General features: G+C 43.8%; 1 protein-coding gene and 1 long non-coding RNA gene across 3 annotated transcripts in view; one reads left to right on the top strand and one right to left on the bottom strand.

Annotated features, from left to right (window-relative positions):
* The window catches only part of sh3tc2 (SH3 domain and tetratricopeptide repeats 2), a 57360-nt gene extending 32097 nt beyond the window's left edge, over positions 1-25263 (top strand). The window contains exons 18-25 of the mRNA XM_045719398.1: positions 22-188; positions 2240-2417; positions 2585-2735; positions 3304-3426; positions 3662-3812; positions 3995-4191; positions 5151-5391; positions 25205-25263. Of these exons, the coding sequence (XP_045575354.1) occupies positions 22-188; positions 2240-2417; positions 2585-2735; positions 3304-3426; positions 3662-3812; positions 3995-4191; positions 5151-5391; positions 25205-25263 (1267 nt within the window). The remainder of the gene's footprint in view (positions 1-21; positions 189-2239; positions 2418-2584; positions 2736-3303; positions 3427-3661; positions 3813-3994; positions 4192-5150; positions 5392-25204) is intronic.
* Positions 627-2024, bottom strand: LOC123743080 (uncharacterized). Of its 2 annotated transcripts, XR_006769827.1 has the most exons (4): positions 1917-2024; positions 1597-1643; positions 989-1035; positions 781-812 (listed from the first exon to the last, which is right to left on the bottom strand). It is a non-coding gene; the product is annotated as an uncharacterized lncRNA (long non-coding RNA). The 2 variants fall into 2 exon arrangements; XR_006769826.1 differs by lacking the exons at positions 781-812; positions 989-1035 and adding an exon at positions 627-721.
* Positions 25264-26098: the final 835 nt, after the last annotated feature.

Here is a 26098-nt window from a genome sequence, read left to right as displayed (position 1 = left end):
TTCCTAATGTATATCCCTCAGGTCTCTGTGGTTGTTCCTGGAGATTTGGGAGTGTCCCGTTGACGAGGAGCACGTCCAGACCTACTTATGGTTGGGGCGGAGCTACAAGGACAGGGGGAGGAGCCAGGATGCCAGGCTGTGTTATGAGATGGGCCTCCTCATCTCCCTCCAGGCCAGGAACCTACCCAGTGAGTTACCTTAACCCTAACCCTCCACACCAGGAACCTACCCAGTGATTTACCTTAACCCTAACCCTCCACACCAGGAACCTACCCAGTGGGTTACCTTAACCCTAACCCTCCACACCAGGAACCTACCCAGTGAGTTACCTTAACCCTAACCCTCCACACCAGGAACCTACCCAGTGATTTACCTTAACCCTAACCCTCCACACCAGGAACCTACCCAGTGAGTTACCTTAACCCTAACCCTCCACACCAGGAACCTACCCAGTGAGTTACCTTAACCCTAACCCTCCACACCAGGAACCTACCCAGTGAGTTACCTTAACCCTAACCCTCCAGGCCAGGAACCTACCCAGTAAATATCACTGTCAAAACTAACCCTCCACACCAGGAACCTACCCAGTAAATATCACTGTCAAAACTAACCCTCCACACCAGGAACCTACCCAGTAAATATCACTGTCAAAACTAACCCTCCACACCAGGAACCTACCCAGTAAATATCACTGTCAAAACTAACCCTCCATACCAGGAACCTACCCAGTGAGTTACCTTAACCCTAACCCTCCAGGCCATGAACCTACCCAGTAAATACCACTGTCAAAACTAACCCTCCACACCAGGAACCTACCCAGTGAGTTACCTTAACCCTAACCCTCCACACCAGGAACCTACCCAGTGAGTTACCTTAACCCTAACCCTCCACACCAGGAACCTACCCAGTGAGTTACCTTAACCCTAACCCTCCACACCAGGAACCTACCCAGTGAGTTACCTTAACCCTAACCCTCCAGGCCAGGAACCTACCCAGTAAATATCACTGTCAAAACTAACCCTCCACACCAGGAACCTACCCAGTGAGTTACCTTAACCCTAACCCTCCACACCAGGAACCTACCCAGTAAATATCACTGTCAAAACTAGCCCTCCATACCAGGAACCTACCCATTAAATATCACTGTCAAAACTAACCCTCCACACCAGGAACCTACCCAGTAAATATCACTGTCAAAACTAACCCTCCACACCAGGAACCTACCCAGTAAATATCACTGTCAAAACTAACCCTCCATACCAGGAACCTACCCAGTAAATATCACTGTCAAAACTAACCCTCCACACCAGGAACCTACCCAGTAAATATCACTGTCAAAACTAACCCTCCACACCAGGAACCTACCCAGTAAATATCACTGTCAAAACTAACCCTCCACACCATGAACCTACCCAGTAAATATCACTGTCAAACCTAACCCTCCACACGAGGAACCTACCCAGTAAATATCACTGTCAAAACTAACCCTCCACACCAAGAACCTACCCAGTAAATATCACTGTCAAAACTAGCCCTCCATACCAGGAACCTACCCATTAAATATCACTGTCAAAACTAACCCTCCACACCAGGAACCTACCCAGTAAATATCACTGTCAAAACTAACCCTCCATACCAGGAACCTACCCAGTAAATATCACTGTCAAAACTAACCCTCCACACCAGGAACCTACCCAGTAAATATCACTGTCAAAACTAACCCTCCACACCAGGAACCTACCCAGTGAGTTACCTTAACCCTAACCCTCCAGGCCATGAACCTACCCAGTAAATACCACTGTCAAAACTAACCCTCCACACCAGGAACCTACCCAGTGAGTTACCTTAACCCTAACCCTCCACACCAGGAACCTACCCAGTGAGTTACCTTAACCCTAACCCTCCACACCAGGAACCTACCCAGTAAATATCACTGTCAAAACTAACCCTCCACACCAGGAACCTACCCAGTAAATATCACTGTCAAAACTAACCCTCCACACCAGGAACCTACCCAGTAAATACCACTGTCAAAACTAACCCTCCACACCAGGAACCTACCCAGTAAATATCACTGTCAAAACTAACCCTCCAGGCCTCTGTCCTCTTGTGTCTCTGTCCTCTGTCTTCTGTCCTCTTGTGTCTCTATCCTCTGTCCTCTTGTGTCTGTCCTGTGTCCTCTTGTGTTTCTGTCCTCTTGTGTCTCTGTCCTCTTGTGTGTGTCTCTCTCTCTCTCTAGGTCAGATGGTGGTGGCTAAAGTCCTGAGTCGTCACTATGCTAACGTGCAGCTGTATGGACAGAGTATCCTCTACTATGAGCACTGTGTGTCTGTGTCCAGGGACCTGAAGGACAAGAGACTAGAGGGAGAATATCTAGAGATCCTCAGCAGCCTCTACCTCTCCCTCAATACTGAGAAGTAGGTTTACATCTCTGTCTCAATTTCGATCTCTCTCTCTCTGTCTTTCACTCTGTGTCTATCTCCCTCTCTCTCTCCCTATCAACACTGCAAAGTAACTGCTTTTGAGTGAATTTCTGTGAATTTCTGAATTTCTGAGGATTGATAAAGTTATTCAATTCAAACAGATCATCAAGGAAGTCTCTGGACTACAGTAAGCAGAGTCTGCGTATCTCCATCGACCTGGGGAAGAGAGAGGAAGAGTCAGAGACCTGGCTTCAGGTGGGACGCATCTACTACCTCATCCATGAAGACGAACTGGCTGACATGTATCTACAGGTGAGTTCAGAGAGAGAGGGGGGGATGAGAGGAGAGAGAGGGGGGAGAGAGAGAGAGAACACATCTACTACCTCATCCATGAAGACGAACTGGCTGACATGTATCTACAGGTGAGTTCAGAGAGAGAGGGGGGGATGAGAGGAGAGAGAGGGGGGAGAGAGAGAGAGAACACATCTACTACCTCATCCACAAAGACGAATTTGCTGACAGGACCCCTCACCGTGGGAGAAGGGTAGGGAGGGAGGACAAGAAGAGCAGGCATAAACATTATGGACTTTTATCAGTCAACAACCACAGTGATAACCATCTACTCCCCACACCTGACCTATAATCACACTGGATAAAATCATCATAGCATGTTTTATCATATGATGTCACAATCTGTCTCTCTACAAACCTTGTTTACAACATCCTGCAATGCATGACCCAAATCCAAACAACAAAGTGTTGAATGAATTATAGTTCCCATCTTCTAGTCCTGCTACTTTGACCATACGAGACGCTCGCTCACAGCATTGGATCAATAAGGTGATGTATTGATTATGAATCGATTATGATTGATTGGCAGGCGGCAGTGAAGACAGCCCTGAGGATGAACGACCCACGCTTCGCCATGAGTATCTACGAGGAGGCAGGAGACGTCTTCTTCAAAGGCAACAGGAAGAGACTGGCATCACTGCCCTTCTACAGGGTATCATTGAATTAAACTTTATTGGTCACCAGAGGAGGAAATTAGGTTTTGGAGTGTCCGTCTACTCCATGAGATTGCAGATTGTTCTGACTTCTTGGTAACATTTATTTCAAAGCTTTCTGTATAATAGTTTCAGTTCAATTGGAAATGTACAGACATTTATAACAGGTGTCTTTAAACTCTGGCCTCAGCCTGTTAAAAGCAACACATTATAACACCACTGGTCTTGTTTTAGGACGGCAGTCTCCCGTTTGCTCGGAGCATTCGTGACGTCGACTCAGAGTTCAGACTGCTGAGTAAACTGACTGAACTACTGATGACCCAGGAAGAACATGAAGAGGCTCTACAGTACGCCATTCTGGCTGTACAGATCAGCACCAAAACAGGTACTGGAGGAGGGAGGGACAGAGTTCAATTTCCACTTTTATGACCTGGACCGGGATTTGAAGCAGAAACCCTTTGGCTCCAGCTACTGGTCTGCTTCCTCTAACCAGAACTACCTATCTTGGTTTGAATCTATTCATTCCATTGGTGTAGATAACCATCCTGCTATGTTCTTGTCCCCCAGGTGTGTGTGTGAACGAGCGCGCAGCGTACCACCGTCTGGCTACGGTGTACTACAGTCTGGAGCAGTATGAGATGACAGAGAACTACTACCTCAAGTCTCTGTCTCTCAGCCCTGCTGTTCTGCAGCACCCCCTGGAGGCTAGATACTACACCAAGGTCTACTGCAGGCTGGGGGACCTGACCCTGCACAAACTAAAGGTAAAGGCTCCGGCTCTGGAGGTCAGAAGTACTGCTGATTTTCTTTAATATCGGATAGTTCATTCATCTGTATAGGCTTTCCAGTTTAATAAAACTTCAGTATGTGAGAGAGACAGAGACAGGGGCTCCTGACTGGTGCAGCGGTCTAAGGCATTGCATCTCAGTGGTAGAGGTGTCACTACAGACCCAGGTTCAATTCCAGGCCGTATCACAACCGATCGGGAGCCCCATAGGGCGGCGCACAATTGGCCCAGCGTCGTTAGGGTTTGGCCGAGGCCGTCAATGTAAATAAGAATTTGTTCTTACTGACTTGCCTGATGAAATACATGTTAAATAAAAGAAGGAGAGAGAAATAGTAACAAACCCTTTTACACTATTAATTAATACATTAACTAAAAGGCCAATTAATCCCAACACCTCTGTCCTCCTCCTCTCCCCCATCTCTCCATCTCCCTACCTTCCTTTCCTCTCGTTCATCTCCCCCTTGCCCTCCTCTCCTCCATCTCGCTCCCCCTCCTCTCCTCCATCTCCCTCTTGCCCTCCTCTATCTCCCTCTTGCCCTCCTCTCCTCCATCTCTCCCCCCTGCTGCCCTCCTCTCCTCCATCTCCCACCACCCTCCTCTCCTCCATCTCCCACCACCCTCCTCCATCTCCCCCCGCCCTCCTCTCCTCCATCTCTCCCCCCTGCCCTCTTCTACTCCATCTCCCCCTGCCCTCCTCTCCTCCATCTCCCCCCGCCCTCCTCTCCTCCATCTCTCCCCCCTGCCCTCTTCTCTCCATCTCCCCCTGCTCTCTCCATCTCCCCCTGCCCTTCTCTCCTCCATCTCCCCCTGCCCTCCTCTCCTCCATCCCCCCTACCCTTTTTATCTCCCCCCTGCTTCCCTTCTCTCCTCTCATCCACCCCCCCACCCTCCTCTCCTCCAACTCTCCCCCCACTCCCCCTACCTTCCTCTCCCCAGGATGCCTATGACTCGGTGGGCTACTTTCAGCTGGCTCAGGCTGCTGCCCTGGAGGACCGTGCCAACCCACAGGCACTGTATGTGGTCTACATGAAGCTGGCAGAGATCCATGCCAACCACATGCCAGACCCACTGCTCTGCCAGGCTTACAGGGACAGGGCACAGAGCCTGAGGAGGGAACTCTCTGGGCTGGGAGAGACGGAGTGGAGAGGAGGAGACGGAGGGGAGGGGAGGGGAGGAGAGACGGAGGGGAGGGGAGGGGAGGAGAGACAGATGGGAGGGGAGGAGACGGAGGGGAGGGGAGGGGAGGAGAGACGGAGGGGAGGGGAGGAGAGACAGAGGGGAGGGGAGGAGACAGATGGGAGGGGAGGAGACGGAAGGGGAGGGAGGGGAGGAGAGACGGAGGGGAGGGGAGACGGAGGGGAGGGGAGGAGAGACGGAGGGGAGGGGAGGAGAGACGGAGGGGAGGGGAGGAGACGGAGGGGAGGGGAGGGGAGGAGAGACGGAGGAGAGGGGAGGAGAGACATGTGATACAGACCTGGAGACGAGAAACACCGACATGAAGGAGATCTAGCCAGAGACTAGACGTAGTGAGTCTACAGATAGGCTATTGACATGGACAGTGCAAAGAGCCTGAGGTTGGAGCATGCTGGGCTATGGGACATGGAGGGGAGAGACACAGAGGGACATCACACAGGACTGGGAGACATGGACAGAGGAGAGACAGAGGGACAACACACAGGACTGGGAGACATGGAGAGAGGAGAGACAGAGGGACAACACACAGGACTGGGAGACATGGACAGAGGAGAGACAGAGGGACAACACACAGGACTGGGAGACATGGAGAGAGGAGAGACAGAGGGACAACACACAGGACTGGGAGACATGGAGAGAGGAGAGACAGAGGGACAACACACAGGACTGGGAGACATGGAGAGAGGAGAGACAGAGGGACAACACACAGGACTGGGAGACATGGAGAGAGGAGAGACAGAGGGACAACACACAGGACTGGGAGACATGGAGAGAGGAGAGACAGAGGGACAACACACAGGACTGGGAGACATGGACAGAGGAGAGACAGAGGGACAACACACAGGACTGGGAGACATGGAGAGAGGAGAGACAGAGGGACAACACACAGGACTGGGAGACATGGAGAGAGGAGAGACAGAGGGACAACACACAGGACTGGGAGACATGGAGAGAGGAGAGACAGAGGGACAACACACAGGACTGGGAGACATGGAGAGAGGAGAGACAGAGGGACAACACACAGGACTGGGAGACATGGAGAGAGGAGAGACAGAGGGACAACACACAGGACTGGGAGACATGGAGAGAGGAGAGACAGAGGGACAACACACAGGACTGGGAGACATGGAGAGAGGAGAGACAGAGGGACAACACACAGGACTGGGAGACATGGAGAGAGGAGAGACAGAGGGACAACACACAGGACTGGGAGACATGGAGAGAGGAGAGACAGAGGGACAACACACAGGACTGGGAGACATGGAGAGAGGAGAGACAGAGGGACAACACACAGGACTGGGAGACATGGAGAGAGGAGAGACAGAGACAGGACACCCCAACACTATAGAGAGTAGAAACACAGAGAGACAGCATAGAGTCACAGAAAAGAGAGAAACAGAGACTGAGACTGGATGTGGTGACTCTATCAATGCAGAAGCTAACTACAAAAATGCTAACTGTAAGGATAGCAGACACATCAATGCAGATAGCCATGAAACATATTCTGATGTGTTTAAAGGAGACCGAGACACCAGTCACTCAAATCCAGACAAGAACCTCACAGAGGCTACTCACACAGACCAAGACACTGACAGTACAGACACAAGCCCTGGTCAAGCAGATGTTGAACACACACATAATGACTATACAACAACAAGCAGTGTATTTGTAGACACTACAATAACAGAGGAAACTGACAGTACAGACAGAATACCTTCTGACCCTAACACCACAGAGACTATGCCAACAGACACATGCATCAAACATAGCGACTCAACAGACACAAATACAGACACACCCTACAAAGACAGCCCTACAGACAGCAGTCACACAGACACAGATCCTCTCCAAGGCAGACACAGAGGTAACCCATGGAGACAGCCCTACAGACAGCAGTCACACAGACACAGATACAGACATAGACTCTCCTCTCCAAGGCAGACACAGAGGTAACCCATGGAGACAGCCCTACAGACACAGGTATAGACACTGATGTTGATTGTTCAGACAGTAACGTTATAAAGACAGACAGACACCGTTCAGCCACAGACTAACCAGGATGATGATAGATCTGTTCACATCCTCACAGATACTCTCCATAAAGATAGTATCACTCCTACAGCTATTTAGACAGACAAAGATGTCAGCCATCTTTACTATGTCTAGCAATGACAGTGTTTTTTCTCATTCATATTATGTCTGTATGTAATTATGAAGAGCAATTTTTCTATAGTTTACATACTCTGTATATTACAGAGGTTTATAAAGCTTTTGTAAATATTTAGTTTTTGAATTGAATTAAAGTGAATTAAAGTTATGTATGACTAGATCTTTGTGTTTGTTTTGGTGTTATTCAGTTGTAAGGATTCATTAACCAACCCTAACATACAGTATAAACTTAGGCCAGAGTTTCTAAATAACAAACAGATCCTTTAGTCAATATTTCTAAATATCATTTATTTTTCTTTCACCTTTATTTAACCAGGTAGACCAGGTGAGAAAAAGTTCTCATTTACTACCACGATCTGGCCTATATTAAGCAAAGCAGTGTGACAAACACAGTTACACATGGGATAAATAAATATACAGTCAATAACACAATAGAAAAGTCTATGTACAGTGTGTGCAAATGTAGTAAGATTAGGGAGGTAAGGCAATAAATAGGCCATAGTGGCGAGATAATTACAATTTAGCATTAACACTGGATGATACATTTGCAGATGATAATGTGCAAGTAGAGATACTGGGGTGCAAAAGAGCAAAAAATTAAATAACAATATGGTTGGGTGTGCTATTTACAGATTGGCTGTGTACAGGTTCAGTGATTGGTAAGCTGCTCTGACAGCTGATGCTTAAAGTTAGAGAGGGAGATATAAGTCTCCAGCTTCAGTGATTTTTGCAATTCATTCCAATCATTAGCAGCAGAGAACTGGAAGGAATGGCGGCCAAAGGAGGTGTTGGCTTTGGGGATGACCTGTGAAATATACCTGCTGGAGCGCGTGCTACGGGTGGGTGTTGCTATGATGACCAGTGAGCTGAGATAAGGCGGGCCTTTACCTAGCAAAGACTTGTAGATGACCTGGAGCCAGTGGGTTTGGCGACGAGTATGAAGCGAGGGCCAGCCAACGAGAGCATACAGGTCGCAGTGGTGGGTAGTATATGGGGCTTTGGTGACAAAACGGATGGCACTGTTATAGACTACATCTAATTTGCTGAGTAGAGTGTTGGAGGCTACTTTGTAAATGACATCGCTGAAGTCAAGAATCGGTAAGATGGTCAGTTTTACAAGGGTATGTTTGGAAGCATGAGTGAAGGCGGCTTTATTGCGAAATAGGAAGCCAATTCTAGATTTAATTCTGGATTGGAGATGCTTAAAGTGAGTCTGGAAGGAGAGTTTACAGTCTAACCAGACACCTAGGTATTTGTAGATATCCACATATTCTAAGTCAGAACTGTCCAGAGTAGTGATGCTGGTTGGGCGGGCAGATGTGGGTAGCAATCGATTGAAGAGCATGCATTTAGTTTTACTAGCATTTAAGAGCAGTTGGAGGCCACGGAAGGAGAGTTGTATGGCATTGAAGCTTGTTTGGAGGTTTGTTAAGAGTGTCCAAAGAAGGTCCAGATGTATACAGAACAAATAGTTAGTATACCACTGGCTAATACATAATATACTTCAACATGTCAGGCCATAACATCACAGAAACATTAAGTGATTTAAGACATTAAGAAAATACCCCCCGTTTTTCCAATAGAACATTCCAATTACTGGGCAGGCACCTGCTTGATAGTGCTCCTCTGGTAAGTCCACAAACAATCCACGGTGGTGGAAGCAGGCAGTGATCATGTGTAACTTTAAACCCTAAATTGTAACCAACAGGCAGACTTAAAGTCAGCTGTAGGTCAGTACTGAATGTCTTAAAGTGCTACTGACTGGACATTACATGCACCAGTGTGTTAAAACAAACTTGCAAGCAACCAAAAAGGAAAAGACCAGCAGATCAGTTGATCTGTTACCGGGTCAAACGAGTTAGATAACAGGCAGCTGTGTCTAGATTCTCTTCTCAAGGCACCAATGAATATCGACCTATCAGGACCATTGAAAATAACAAGGCTGGTAATTAATCCAAAAATACTTATTGTAAGAATATAGACCCAGTGAATTGTAAGAAACTTGAGTGGTGCAGTACAGTAGAGTACAGTATAGTTCATTACAGTACAGTAGTATAGTTCAGTACAGTGTAGTTCAGTACAGTACAGTAGTATAGTTCAGTAGAGTAGTATAGTTCAGTACAGTAGTGTAGTGTAGTACAGTAGTGTAGTATAGTTCAGTTCAGTAGTTTAGTTCAGTACAGTAGTGCAGTTTAGTTCAGTTCAGTAGTTTAGTTCAGTACAGTACAGTAGTATAGTTCAGTACAGTAGTGTAGTGTAGTTCAGTAGTGTAGTATAGTTCAGTACAGTACTGTAGTTCAGTACAGTAGTGTAGTATAGTTCAGTTCAGTAGTGTAGTATAGTTCAGTTCAGTAGTTTAGTTCAGTACAGTAGTGTAGTTTAGTTCAGTACAGTAGAATAGTTCAGTACAGTAGAATAGTTCAGTACAGTAGAATAGTTCAGTACAGTACAGTAGTACAGTACAGTACAGTAGTACAGTTCAGTACAGAAGAATAGTTCAGTACAATACAGTGGTAAAGTTCAGAAAAGCATAGTTCAGTACAGTTCAGTGCCGTATGGTTGAGTACAGTACAGTCAATTGATTGGACTTCAATTTAATGAAAACATACTATTATCAGGACCATTGAAAATAACAAGGCTGGTAATTAATCCAAAATTTGTATTGTAAGAATGTGTAGTATGGTTCAGTACAGTATAGTTCAGTACGATATAGTTCAGTACAGTAGTGTAGTTCAGTACAGTAGTGTAGTTCAGTACAGTAGTGTAGTATGGTTCAGTACAGTATAGTTCAGTACGGTAGTGTAGTATAGTTCAGTACAGTAGTGTAGTTCAGTACAGTAGTGTAGTATGGTTCAGTACAGTATAGTTCAGTACGGTACAGTAGTATATTTCAGTAGAGTAGTGTAGTATAGTTCAGTACGGTATAGCGCAGTACAATAGTGTAGTATAGTTCAGCACAGTAGTATAGTTCAGTAGAGTAGTATAGTTCAGTACGGTACAGTAGTATAGTTCAGTAGAGTAGTGTAGTATAGTTCAGTTCGATACAGTTCAGTACAGTAGTGTAGTATAGTTCAGCACAGTAGTATAGTTCAGTAGAGTAGTATAGTGCAGTACGGTACAGTAGTATAGTTCAGTACGGTACAGTAGTATAGTTCAGTACGATACAGTTCAGTACAGTAGTGTAGTATAGTTCAGCACAGTAGTATAGTTCAGTACAGTATAGTTCGGTACGGTACAGTAGTATAGTTCAGTAGAGTAGTGTAGTATAGTTCAGTACAATACAGTTCAGCACAGTAGTATAGTTCAGTAGAGTAGTATAGTTCAGTAGAGTAGTGTAGTATAGTTCAGTACAGTAGTGTAGTACAGTTCAGTACAGTAGTATAGTTCAGTACAGTATAGTTCAGTATGGTAGTGTAGTATAGTGCTGTACAGTATAGTTCAGTACAGTAGTGTAATATAGTTCAGTGCAGTAGTGTAGTTCAGTACAGTTGTGTAGTACAGTTCAGTACAGTATAGTTTAGTACGGTAGTGTAGTGTAGTTCAGTAGTGTAGTATAGTTCTGTACAGTAGTGTAGTATAGTTCAGTTAAGTACAGTAGTGTAGTTCAGTAGTGTAGTATAGTTCAGTACAGTATAGTTTAGTACGGTAGTGTAGTGTAGTTCAGTAGTGTAGTATAGTTCAGTACAGTGGTGTAGTATAGTTCAGTACAGTATAGTTCAGTACGTTAGTGCAGTGTAGTTCAGTAGAGTAGTGTAGTGTAGTCCAGTACAGTAGTATAGTATAGTTAAGTACAGTAGTATAGTGCAGTACAGTGGTGTAGCATAGTTCAGTACGGTAGTGTAGAATAGTTCAGTACAGTAGTATAGTGCTGTACAGTAGAACATTTCAGTACAGTATAGTACAGTACAGTAGTATAGTTCAGTACAGTAGTGCAGTACAGTAGAGTACAGTAGAGTTCATTACAGTACAGTAGTATAGTTCAGTACAGAGTAGTTCAGTACAGTACAGTAGTATAGTTCAGTACAGTAGTGTAGTGTAGTTCAGTACAGTAGTGTTGTATAGTTCAGTACAGTACTGTAGTTCAGTGCAGTAGTATAGTATAGTTCAGTAGAGTAGTTTAGTTCAGTACAGTAGTGTAGTTCAGTACAGTAGTGCAGTTCAGTACATTAGTAAAGTTCAGTACAGTAGTGTAGTATAGTTCAGCACAGTAGTGTAGTATAGTGCAGTACAGTAGTGTTGTTCAGTACAGTAGTGTAGTATAGTTCAGCACAGTAGTGTAGTATAGTGCAGTACAGTAGTGTAGTTCAGTACAGTAGTGTAGTATTGTTCAGTACAGTAGTGTTGTTCAGTACAGTAGTGTAGTATAGTTCAGTACAGTAGTGAAGTTCAGTACACTAGTGAAGTGCAGTACAGTAGTGTAATACAGTTCAGTACAGTAGTGTAGTATGGTTCAGTACAGTATAGTTCAGTACAGTACAGTAGTATAGTTCAGTACAGTATACTTCAGTACGGTAGTGTAGTATAGTTCAGTACAGTAGTGTAGTATAGTTCAGTACGGTAGTGTAGTATAGTTCAGTACAGTAGTGTAGTTCAGTACAGTAGTGTAGTATGGTTCAGTACAGTATAGTTCAGTACGGTACAGTAGTATAGTTCAGTAGAGTAGGGTTAGTATAGTTCAGTACGGTATAGTGCAGTACAGCAGTGTAGTATAGTTCAGTACAGTGGCGTAGTTCAGTACAGTAGTATAGTTCAGTACAGTAGTGTAATACATTTCAGTACAGTAGTGTAGTATAGTTCAGTACAGTATAGTCCAGGATGGTAATGTAGTATAGTTCTGTACAGTATAGTTCAGTACAGTAGTGTAGTATAGTTCTGTACAGTAGTGTCGTTATAGTATATTTAAGTACAGTAGTGTAGTTCAGTACTATTGTGTAGTACAGTTCAGTACAGTAGTGTAGTATAGTTCAGTAGTGTAGTGTAGTATAGTTCAGTAGAGTAGTGTAGTATAGTATGTACAGTAGTATAGTTCAGTACAGTAGTGTAGTATAGTTCAGTACAGTGGTGTAGTATAGTTCAGTACAGTAGTGTAGTATAGTATGGTTAAGTACAGTAGTATAGTTCAGTACAGTAGTGTTGTATAGTTCAGTACAGTGGTGTAGTTCAGCACAGTAGTATAGTTCAGCACAGTAGTGTAGTATAGTATAGTTAAGTACAGTAGTATAGTTCAGTAGTGTAGTATAGTATGGTTAAGTACAGTAGTATAGTTCAGTACAGTAGTGTATTATAGTTCAGTACAGTGGTGTAGTTCAGCACAGTAGTATAGTTCAGTACAGTAGTATAGTTCAGTACAGTAGTGTAGTATAGTATAGTTAAGTACAGTAGTATAGTTCAGTACAGTAGTGTAGTATAGTTCAGTACAGTGGTGTAGTTCAGTACAGTCATGTAGCATAGTTCAGTACGGTAGTGTAGAATAGTTCAGTACAGTAGTATAGTTCAGTACAGTGGTATATTTCAGAATAGTATAGTTCAGTACAGTACAGTAGTATAGTTCAGTAGAGTAGTGCAGTACAGTAGAGTACAGTATAGTTCAGTACATTAGTATAGTATAGTTAAGTACAGTGCAGTACAGTGGTGTAGCATAGTTCAGTATGGTAGTGTAGAATAGTTCAGTACAGTAGTATAGTGCAGTACAGTAGTATATTTCAGTACAGTATAGTTCAGTACAGTACAGTAGTATAGTTCAGTACAGTAGTGTAGTGTAGTTCAGTAGTGTAGTATAGTTCAGTACAGTACTGTAGTTCAGTACAGTAGTGTAGTATAGTTCAGTTCAGTAGTTTAGTTCAGTACTGTAGTGTAGTTTAGTTCAGTACAGTAGTGTAGTTCAGTACATTAATATAGTTCAGTACAGTGGTATATTTCAGAATAGTATAGTTCAGTACAGTACTATAGTTCAGTACAGTAGTGCAGTACAGTAGAGTACAGTATAGTTCATTACAGTACAGTAGTATAATTCAGTGCAGTGTAGTTCAGTACAGTACAGTAGTATAGTTCAGTACAGTAGTATAGTTCAGTACAGTAGTGTAGTATAGTATAGTTAAGTACAGTAGTATAGTTCAGTACAGTAGTGTAGTATAGTTCAGTACAGTGGTGTAGTTCAGTACAGTCATGTAGCATAGTTCAGTACGGTAGTGTAGAATAGTTCAGTACATTAGTATAGTTCAGTACAGTGGTATATTTCAGAATAGTATAGTTCAGTACAGTACAGTAGTATAGTTCAGTACAGTAGTGCAGGACAGTAGAGTACAGTATAGTTCATTACAGTACAGTAGTATAATTCAGTGCAGTGTAGTTCAGTACAGTAATATAGTTTAGTACAGTAGTATAGTTCAGTACAGTAGTGTAGTATAGTATAGTTAAGTACAGTAGTGTAGTTCAGTACGGTAGTGTAGTGTAGAATAGTTCAGTACAGTAGTATAGTTCAGTTATGTGGTTTATTTCCATACAGTATAGCTCAGTACAGTACAGTAGTATAGTTCAGTACAGTAGTAGAGTAGAGTACAGTATAGCTAATTACAGTACAGTAGTATAGTTCAGTACAGTGTAGTTCAGTACAGTACAGTAGTAGAGTTCAGTACAGTAGTATAGTTAAGAACATCATAGTTCAGTAAAGTACAGTGCAGTATAGTTGTGTACAGTATAGTCGATTAATTAGACTTTAATTTAATGGAAACATATTATATTAACACAATCATGATTGGTTTGATTTAGTTACCAATTCTAGATGTGGACAGCTCAGGAATACTTTCTTTTCCACTTGACCATACTGTATTTAGACTACTTATGAAAGGATTTAGTACTGTATTTAGACTAGTTATGAAAGGATTTAATACTGTATTTAGACTAGTTATGAAAGGATTTAATACTGTATTTAGACTAGTTATGAAAGGATGACATACTGTATTAAGACTAGTTATTAATGGATGACATACTGTATTAAGACTAGTTATTAATGGATGACATACTGTATTTAGACTAGTTATTAATGGATAACATACTGTATTAAGACTAGTTATTAATGGATGACATACTGTATTAAGACTAGTTATTAATGGATGACATACTGTATTAAGACTAGTTATTAATGGATGACATACTGTATTTAGACTAGTTATTAATGGATGACATACTGTATTAAGACTAGTTATTAATGGATGACATACTGTATTAAGACTAGTTATTAATGGATGACATACTGTATTAAGACTAGTTATTAATGGATGACATACTGTATTAAGACTAGTTATTAATGGATGACATACTGTATTAAGACTAGTTATTAATGGATGACATACTGTATTTAGACTAGTTATTAATGGATAACATACTGTATTAAGACTAGTTATTAATGGATGACATACTGTATTAAGACTAGTTATTAATGGATGACATACTGTATTAAGACTAGTTATTAATGGATGACATACTGTATTTAGACTAGTTATTAATGGATGACATACTGTATTAAGACTAGTTATTAATGGATGACATACTGTATTAAGACTAGTTATTAATGGATGACATACTGTATTAAGACTAGTTATTAATGGATGACATACTGTATTACGACTAGTTATTAATGGATGACATACTGTATTAAGACTAGTTATTAATGGATGACATACTGTATTAAGACTAGTTATTAATGGATGACATACTGTATTAAGACTAGTTATTAATGGATAACATACTGTATTTAGACTAGTTATCAATGGATGAAATACTGTATTTAGACTAGTTATTAATGGATGACATACTGTATTAAGACTAGTTATTAATGGATGACATACTGTATTAAGACTAGTTATTAATGGATGACATACTGTATTAAGACTAGTTATTAATGGATGACATACTGTATTTAGACTAGTTATCAATGGATGAAATACTGTATTTAGACTAGTTATTAATGGATGACATACTGTATTGAGACTAGTTATTAATGGATGACATACTGTATTAAGACTAATTATGAAATACTGTATTAAGCATCAAAAGTAAATGGAAATGCCAAACTGTACTTATGTATCAAAAGTAAAAGTATTAACGATTAAAAATTCCGCATACATTTAAAAAAATAAATCTTATAACCTCTTAAGCAAACCAGACTGCACAATTTATTTTTTATTTTTATTGATGGATAACCAGGGGCACACTCCAACACTCAGACATAATTTACAAACAAAGCATTTGTGTGTGAATTTGACTATTTTCGTGTCATAGTGTCACGTCCTGACCAGTAGAGGGTGTAGTTGGGTCAGGACGTGGCAGAAGGGAGTGAGTGTTTTATTGTTTCGTTGATTTTGGCCGTGTGACTTCCAATCAGGCACAGCTGTAGAGGGTTGTGGTTGATTGGGAGTCACACACAAGTTGCCTACGTTTCCTTTGTGTTTCGTGGGTAATTGTGCTTGTCAATGTGGTAGTACCTGACAGGACTGTGTTGGCTGTCAGTTTTTGTTGTTTTTGTAAATGCATAGTGTTCGTGACATTAAATATGACGAACCCTAACTCCGCCGCATTTTGGTCCACTTCTTCCATAGACAGCCGTTACACATAGTGTAACAAATACTTTTGAGTGTCTGGGAAAATGTATGGAGTAAAAAGTACTTTATTTTCTTTAGGAATGTAGTGAAGTAAGAGTAAAAGTAGTCGAATAAATAAATAGTAAAGTAAAGTACATATACCCCCAAAAACTACATTATCACACCCTGATCTGTTTCACCTGTCTCTGTGCTTGTCTCCACCCCTGTCCAGGTGCCGCCCATCTTCCCCATTATCCAAAGTGCATTTATCCCGTTTGTCTGTAGTCATTTTGTCTTGTCTCGTCAAGCTTACCAGTGTGTTTTTCCGTGCTCCTGTTTTTCCTAGTCTCTGTTTTCTAGCCCTCCCTGTTCCAGCCTTTTCTGCCTGCCCTGATGCTAAAGCCCGCCTGCCTGACCATTCAGCCTGCCCTGACCATTCAGCCTGCCTGACCATTCAGCCTGCCCTGACCTCGAGCCTGCCTGACCATTCAGCCTGCCTGACCTCGAGCCTGCCTGACCATTCAGCCTGCCCTGACCTCGAGCCTGCCTGACCATTCAGCCTGCCTGACTATTCAGCCTGCCTGACCATTCAGCCTGCCCTGACCTCGAGCCTGCCTGACCATTCAGCCTGCCTGACCATTCAGCCTGCCCTGACCTCGAGCCTGCCTGACCATTCAGCCTGCCTGACCATTCAGCCTGCCCTGACCTCGAGCCTGCCTGACCATTCAGCCTGCCTGACCATTCAGCCTGCCCTGACCTCGAGCCTGCCTGACCATTCAGCCTGCCCTGACCTCGAGCCTTCCTGCAGCCCTGTACCTTACAGGAATTCTGACAAAACAAGGTGAAATCAGGAAGTTAGTGACTTTCAGGTCAGATAGTCGGAGCTCTAGAAAGATGCCAGAGTTTCCGAGTTGGATAACCATTCAGAAGGATTTTGCCAAGTCGGAGCATGTTTCTTTCCGAGTTCCCAGTTGTTCTGAAAGTGGCATCAGGTGGGATAGACTTGTACTTCCTCGTAAATGGGAGGCTATCGAGGAGAGGAGGACCGTCTTCCGTTTTCCTAGGAACAAATTGACACTCGACTTGACCACTAATTGGTTTCCGGGTCACAGAGGAGAGAAGATGGAGGAGAGAGGGCGGAGGACGGACTTTTGTTCATATGAGAAAAGGCCATAGTGGCCAATAGTGGTTGGCATTGAGATCAGCTGTGTGTGTGATCTTAGCGCATATTGATGGTTTACAGAGAGATCACCTCGTGATATGGTTCTCAATATTGGTTACAATTGACCGAATGTTAACATTTCTAATCGCGTGTGATTTTGTATATACAAATGTGGGACATGCCAGGCGGTAGGGATATGCTTGAAACACCACAACATGAACAAACATTAGCAAACATTTGCAGTCTGAGTTTGGCTTCAAATGAGTGGAGAGGAAAGGAGTTTGTGCTCTCCAGTGCGTATCGTCAGATGAATTGTTCTTCATTTATTTCTTCATTACTTTGAGAAATAATTAAGCGTTAAAAGCCCATAGTAGAGTCTACACAGTCAGTATCAAATGTACACATTGTGTTGTATTTTAACCAGTAGAGATCATTGTTGTGCTGCTTGAACTCACTAAGCCAGTTTGTAATCTATTGTTTGGCCACTCGATGGCAGTATGCTAATGTGTACTGTATATCGAGTCCTGGTTCCATCCCCTCTCTTTTGGCAACAGGTTCTGGGGAAAAAGAGAGAGGGGGTGGGCAGGGTGAAAGATAGGGAAGATAAATATGGATCATATATGGAACGGGAGAGGAGGGAGGGAGAGCAGAGACAGAGAGATCAGAGATAGAGAAGTTTATTATTCTCTGAACTAGTCTGGCAGTGACCCAGACTGAGTTGGAAACAGTCCTCTTGGTCACATTCTGGTTTCAGGTTGACCACATGATCACATGTGTCATAACCAAGTCCATCTGTCTACTTCTGCTGGGCGGTATTTCCATATCAACACTCACATCCATCCAGAGGCAGGTGTGTTCTATTGCAGAGATATCACATATCAACACTCACATCCATCCAAAGGCAGGTGTGTTCTATTGCAGAGATATCACATAGAAAACACTCACATCCATCCAGAGGCAGGTGTGTTCTATTGCAGAGATATCACATAGAAAACACTCACATCCATCCAGAGGCAGGTGTGTTCTATTGCAGAGATATCACATAGAAAACACTCACATCCACCCAGAGGCAGGTGTGTTCTATTGCAGAGATATCACATAGAAAACACTCACATCCATCCAGAGGCAGGTGTGTTCTATTGCAGAGATATCACATATCAACACTCACATCCACCCAGAGGCAGGTGTGTTCTATTGCAGAGATATCACATATCAACACTCACATCCACCCAGAGGCAGGTGTGTTCTATTGCAGAGATATCACATATCAACACTCACATCCATCCAGAGGCAGGTGTGTTCTATTGCAGAGATATCACATAGAAAAGAAAGTGAGAGAGTTTTGCTGGCAGAGACCTAAAGGTACTGTCTGAGCTTTGGTAGTGAATACCGTGCATGTTTGTAATGAAGAACTCAATACTATTGAGTCAGTATCAGTACTTTATATCATTGTTGATTGCTGAGGAACTATGTTAGTATATTTGGAGAGAATCTTCAAAGAGCTTCAAAACGTGTTATTATTGGACATGTTGAAGGATTGGTTATGATCCAATTCAGCTAACTCAGTGTCTACACAAACACATCACAATGACCACGTAGCTTCTCTCTCTCTCTCTCTCTCTCTCTCTCTCTCTCTCTCTCGCTCTCGCTCTCTCTATTTCTGTCTCTCTTTCTCTGTCTGTTTCTGTATCTCTGTCTCTCTGTGCTTCTCTCTCTCTGTTTCTGTCTCTCCATCTCGCTCTCTCTTTTCTTTCTCTCTCTCTCTCTCTCTCTGTTTCTGTATCTCTCTCTTCCTCTGTCTATGTTTCTGTATCTCTCTATCTGTTTCTGTCTCTCTCTCACACACACATTTGAGTGTTGTTGTGTTAATCTGCATTCAACAGACTTGACTGGAGAGTCTATACGCCACGCCAAACATTGTTTGCACACATGACTGGCATACAGAGCTGACTGCCTCCCAAATGGAATCGAATTCCCTATAAAGTGTGCTAACCTGGTCAAAACGAGTGCACTGTATAGGGAATAGGGTGCCATTTCAGATGCAAACTGTCTTCCCCAGAGGCAGACTGTCTTCCCCAGAGGCAGACTGTCTTCCCCAGAGGCAGACTGTCTTCCCCAGAGGCAGCCTCTCTTCCCCGAAGGCAGCCTCTCTTTCCCGGAGGCCTACAAGTTTGATACAGCTCCAAATTAAGTTTGGAATTGTTTTCAATTTGAGTGTTCTCAGGGGACATGTTTGTTCATTAAACATTGTTCTGACTGACTTCATGTCTTTTACTAGATGTCATTGACATTGTCATCCCCATATCAACTAGATTATTTCTTTTGTGGAAACATCTCCAATCGTGTGCTTGCGTGCGTGTGCTTTACATGAGGTGTTACCAGGACAAAGAAACCCAGATACACTAAAGGAATATGACTTATGGTACAGTATGTGACCTCTCTCTTTTCTATCGTAGAACTTTTGGGCTGCTGCCTTGTGTCCTCATTCACCAGAGGAAAATGTTTAGTGAACAGTTCCTTTGAGCCTGCCACACTCCCTGTTTTAGGAGACGTGAGGAGATGCGTGGCGCATGAGAAGTGGGCTTTTTTTGTTTCGGTGAAAATAACAGATTTTACACACACACTCTTTATGTTGTTGATAACTGCCAACTCCGAACAACAGCATCTAAACAGTATGTGGGTGATGTGTGCTGGACATGAGTGGGCTGTTTCATCTCTCTTGCTCTCTCTCTCCTTTCTCTCTCTGTCTGTCCTTCTCTCACTCTCTCTGTCCTTCTCCCCCCTCTCTCTCTGTCCTTCTCCCCCCCTCTCTCTTTCCTTCTCTGTCTTTCTCTCTCTGTCTGTCCTTCTCTCACTCTCTCTCTTTCCTTCTCCCCCCTCTCTCTCTGTCCTTCTCTCCCTCTCTCTCTGTCCTTCTCTCCCCCTCTCTCTTTCCTTTTCTCTCTCTCTCTCTCGCTCTCTCTGTCTGTCCTTCTCTCACCCTCTCTCTTTCCTTCCCCCCCTCTCTCTCTGTCCTCTCTCCACTCTCTCTCTCTGCCCCCCCCTCTCTCTCGCTCCTTCTTTCTCTACCCTCTTTCTCTCTCTCTTTCATTGTGCTGACACTGTGTAAGCAGTGGGTTGTGTGAGTGACAGCAGAGTGGATGAGTTGTGGAAACACTGTAGTGGTTAGTGGAATAGTGATAGACTGGTGCCCCCATACTCTTTCTCTACATACAATGCAAACACACTGTCACGAACCGGCTCGAAGTCCATAACAAACAGGGAGACCATGTGGAGATAAGGAATAACAAAAATATATTTATTAACTGAAGTAACATAAAGACAATTAACAATGGTGTGTGTAGTCGGTAATCAGTAGTGTAAGTGAGTGGTTGCGTGATTAAATGTGATAATGAGGGGTGTTGAAAAGTGCCAAAGCAAAATAACAAAACGCCCACAAAAATGCCACAACCAAAATCTATCAGTGTGTCTCATGGAGAGAGTCTCCTAATGAATGGAGGTGTATTTATCCTGGGACACATCCGGGCCCAGGTGTGTCTGCATGGAGAGAGTCTCCTAATGAATGGAGGTGTATTTATCCCGGGACACATCCGGGCCCAGGTGTGTCTGCATGGAGAGAGTCTCCTAATGAATGGAGGTGTATTTATCCCGGGACACATCCGGGCCCAGGTGTGTCTGCATGGAGAGAGTCTCCTAATGAATGGAGGTGTATTTATCCCGGGACACATCCGGGCCCAGGTGTGTCTGCATGGAGAGAGTCTCCTAATGAATGGAGGTGTATTTATCCTGGGACACATCCGGGCCCAGGTGTGTCTGCATGGAGAGAGTCTCCTAATGAATGGAGGTGTATTTATCCTGGGACACATCCGGGCCCAGGTGTGTCTGCATGGAGAGAGTCTCCTAATGAATGGAGGTGTATTTATCCTGGGACACATCCGGGCCCAGGTGTGTCTCATGGAGAGAGTCTCCTAATGAATGGAGGTGTATTTATCCTGGGACACATCCGGGCCCAGGTGTGTCTGCATGGAGAGAGTCTCCTAATGAATGGAGGTGCATTTATCCTGGGACACATCCGGGCCCAGGTGTGTCTGCATGGAGAGAGTCTCCTAATGAATGGAGGTGTATTTATCCTGGGACACATCCGGGCCCAGGTGTGTCTGCATGGAGAGAGTCTCCTAATAAATGGAGGTGTATTTATCCTGGGACACATCCGGGCCCAGGTGTGTCTGCATGGAGAGAGTCTCCTAATGAATGGAGGTGCATTTATCCTGGGACACATCCGGGCCCAGGTGTGTCTGCATGGAGAGAGTCTCCTAATGAATGGAGGTGTATTTATCCTGGGACACATCCGGGCCCAGGTGTGTCTGCATGGAGAGAGTCTCCTCAATGAACGGGGAAGAGGTGTATTTATCCCGGGACACATCCGGGCCCAGGTGTGTCCCATGTCGCTGACGACCGTCCCAGCTCTGCCCGCCGACATCCTAACAAGGAAAACAAGAAAAAAGAGAAAGAATATGGCAGACAGAGTGGGAGGGTTGTCACACGCACGCACACACACACACACACACACACACACACACACACACACACACACACACACACACACACACACACACACACACACACACACACACACACACACACACACACACACACACACACACACACACAGAGTATAGGCCTACCTCCCACTACTTAGCTGGAAGTTTTTTTACAGAGGTGTACAACGTCCTGTACTTAAAGACATGCTCCGGTACTTTGTCAACTAGTAAGTATATTTTTTAAACCTCCCGCTTTGGGCTGGATGTGTCAATGTGTAGTTCATACATGCATAATCTATGAGCAAAATTACTGTCTTACCTCAATTAGACATGAAATCCCTAGTTTGAAAGCAACTGCTTTATGGAAGCTGTGCAGTGCCATTTCCCCTACATTGTTGTCTTAAACTCAGCAAAAAAAGAAACGTCCCTTTTTCAGGTCCCTGTCTTTCAAAGATAATGTGCGTACTGTGTGACGCCTAAGACAGCACTACAGAGAGATAGGACAGACAGCTGAGCGTCCTCGCAGTGGCAAACCACGTGTAACAACACCTGCACAGGATCGGTACATCCGAATATCACAATTTCAATTTCCATTCTTTTAGTCTATTATGGGGCCATTATTTTCCTATTTTCTGCCAGGAGATTCTTAGTGATTGTTCCATATTTACTGGAGTGTGTCAAGTGGCCATATTTAACCAGATGAACAGCAGATCAATTCAGTGTACTCTGGCCCTGCTCGGAAACGGGAACACTGATTTGCATTACCCAAGCTTTTACTACTGGCTTGAGATGTTTAAAATACAACACATACAGGTAACTCCCAAAATAAAGGAAACTCCAACATAAAGTGTCTTAATAGGGTGTTGGGCCACCACGAGCCTGAACAGCTTCAATGCACCATGGTATAGATTCTACAAATGTCTGGAACTCTATTGGAGTCATTCTCCCACTAGAAACACTGTCTCAGACGCCACTCCAGAATCTCCCATAAGTGTTCAATTGGGTTGAGATCTGGATGAGTGACACACACACACACACACACACACACACACACACACACACACACACACACACACACACACTTTCAACACACACTTAAGCGTTTCCTTTAGTTTGGCAGTGATCTGTATGTTCCATTTCACAGGGTAAACTCTAAACTGCCCCCTAGCAGAGGCTGATGCTAAGCAGAGAGCACTAACAATGTTTCATGCTGAATATTTCTTCAATGAAATATCCCTTCTCTCCCAGGGTTTGGTGCTGCAGTGGACACACACACACTCTCCTCCCCCTCTCTCGCTCTCTCTTTTTTTCTCTTAGCTCCTTGTGTGTAATCCCCCTCACACCCTTCTGTCCCAGCGTCCTATCTACGGCACCATATTAGGTTGTTGTTTACTGAAGCATAACAATTCATCTTTGCCTCTCATTTAGATTGCTTTACCTTGTCAGACAATGCTGCAGAGAGTTTGTCCGAACAGCGAAGGGATAAACAGAGGGATAAACAGAGTTGAAATATAACTAGCAGGACAGTCGCTCCATCTGTTGGAATATAACCAGCAGGACTGTCGCTCCATCTGTTGGAATATAACTAGCAGGACTGTCGCTCCATCTGTTGGAATATAACTAGCAGGACTGTCACTCCATCTGTTGGAATATAACTAGCAGGACTGTCGCTCCATCTGTTGGAGGTTTGAAACACTCAAAACAAATCATTGTCCAGACTGACTCTGTCATATGATGTGATTGTTTATTTTTTTGCTTTTTCAAGCGGTTTGAGATTATTTCTGTTACGAAAAGCACTACAGAAGTTGAATAAATTATATTTTTTTCCTTTGGGATCGGTGTCCCTTCCACGGGATGGTTGAGCTAACGTAGGCTAAAGGGATTAGCATGAGGTTGTAAGTATCAAGAAAATTTTCCAGGACATAGACATATCTTATATTGGCAGAAAGCTTAAATTCTTGTTAATCCAACTGCACTGTCCAATTTACAGTAGCTATTACAGTGAAAGAATACCAAGCTATTGTTTGAGGAGAGTGCACAGTTTTGAATATGAAAAGTTATTAATGAACAAATTAGGCGCATTTGGGCAGTCTTGATACAACATTGAACAGAAATGCAATGGTTCATTGGATCAGTATAAACCTTTTCACATATGCTGTTGCCATCTAGTGGCCAAAATCTGAATTACAGTTGGGCTGGAATAATACACTATGGCCTTTCTCTTGCATTTCAAAGATGATGGTACAAAAAAATACAAAAGAATGGTGTCACGGCTGTAGAAAGGATTGGACCAAAGTGCAGCTTGTGTTTCGTTCCACATATTTATTTAATCCGTGAAAACTATGCAATACATCAAATAACTGAAATCTACAAAATAACAAACCGTGACGCAGAGGAGAAACAAACACTACTCACAAATAATCACCCACAAAAGCAGGTGGGACAAACATCAACTTAAATATGACCTCCAATTAGAGACAACGACAACCAGCTGCCTCTAATTGGAGATCTCACCAAACAAAACCAACATAGAAATACAAAACTAGAAACTGAACATAGAAATAGAAAATCTAGACAAACACCCCCTGTCACACCCTGACCTACTCTACCATAGAAAATAACCACTTACTATGGTCAGGACGTGACGGTACCCCCCCCCCCCAAAGGTGCGGACTCCGACCGACCTACACAAAACAACAAACCCCCCCAAGAAACAACCACCCCCCCCCACCAGTGGAGGCTTCCTTCGTGGAGCTGGAACCGGTCTCACCGGACTGGGGAGACGCACAGGAGACTGGGTGCGCAGAGCAAGCACAGGGTATACTGGGCCGTGGAGGCGCACTGGAGGTCTGGAGCTTAGGGCTGGCACACCCCGTCCTGGCTGGATGTTTATTTGAGCCCAGCAAGGGCGGAGCGCTGGCACAGGACGAACTGGGCTGTGCTGGTGAACAGGGGGTACCGTGCGTAGAGCAGGCGCAGGATAACCTGGGCCGAAGAGACGCACTGGAGACCAGATACGCTGAGCCAGCGCACTTCTTCCTGGCTGATGGGCAACTCTAGCACGGCAACGGTGAGGAGCTTGCACCGAGCGCACCGAGCTGTGAGTGCGCACTGGCGACACAGTGCGCTTCACCGCATAACACTGTGCTTGCTCGGTCACTTGCTCCCCACGGTAAGCATCGGGAGTTGGCTCAGGTCTCCAACCTGACTCTGCCAAACTCCCCGTGTGCCCCCCCCCCCCCACACAATTTTTTTTTGGGGGGTGCCTCTCGCACTTCCCTCTTGGTGGATATAGCGTCTCGTAGTATCGCCGCTCCACTCTTGCTGCCTCGATCTCCTCCTTAGGTCGGCAATACTCCCCAGCCTGCTTCCAGGGTCCTTTCCCGTCCAATATCTCCTCATAGTCCATTTGCCCTGCTGATCCATACCACGCTGCTTGGTCCTTTGGTGGTTGGGTGATTCTATCATGGCTGTAGAAAGGATCAGACCAAAGTGCAGCGTGTGTTTCGTTCCACATATTTATTTAATCCATGAAAACTATGCAATACATCAAATAATTGAAATCTACAAAATAACAAACTGTGACACAGAGGAGAAACAAACACTACTCACAAATAATCACCCACAAAAGCAGGTGGGACAAACATCAATTTAAAAATGACCTCCAATTAGAGACAACGATGACCAGCTGCCTCTAATTGGAGATCATACTAAACAAAACCAACATAGAAATACAAAACTAGAAACTGAACATAGAAATACAAAACATAGACAAACACCCCCTGTCACACCCTGACCTACTCTACCATAGAAAATAACCATTTACTATGGTCAGGACGTGACAAACGGTTGTTTTTTTCTTTCCTTGAACATTTCCACAAACTTCAAATTGTTTCCTTTCAAATGGTACTAAGAATATGCATATCCTTGCTTCAGGGCCTGAGTTACAGGCAGTTAGATTTGGGCATGTCATTTTAGGCGAAAATTGAAAAAAAGGGGCGGACCCTTAAGAGGTTTTTTTAAGTAAATAAAAGTAATTCAGTGTTTACTTCCCAGACAGTTATTCATGAAATCAAATGCGTTAGTACTTTGAGTGAACTCTGAGAGATCTCACAAACATAACAGAGAACTTCCAGAGAACATTAGAAGAGCTAAGATAGACAAAGAGGAGATTAAGAGTGAGAGGGACCGACAGGATCATTGACAATGTGTCTCTGGTAGGACATCACTAGTTTCCCA

Source organism: Salmo salar, chromosome ssa05 (assembly GCF_905237065.1).
Source record: "Salmo salar chromosome ssa05, Ssal_v3.1, whole genome shotgun sequence".
Lineage (NCBI taxonomy): Eukaryota > Metazoa > Chordata > Actinopteri > Salmoniformes > Salmonidae > Salmo > Salmo salar.
Note: the sequence above shows the minus strand (reverse complement) of the source record. Positions and strands in the feature narration are given on the sequence as shown.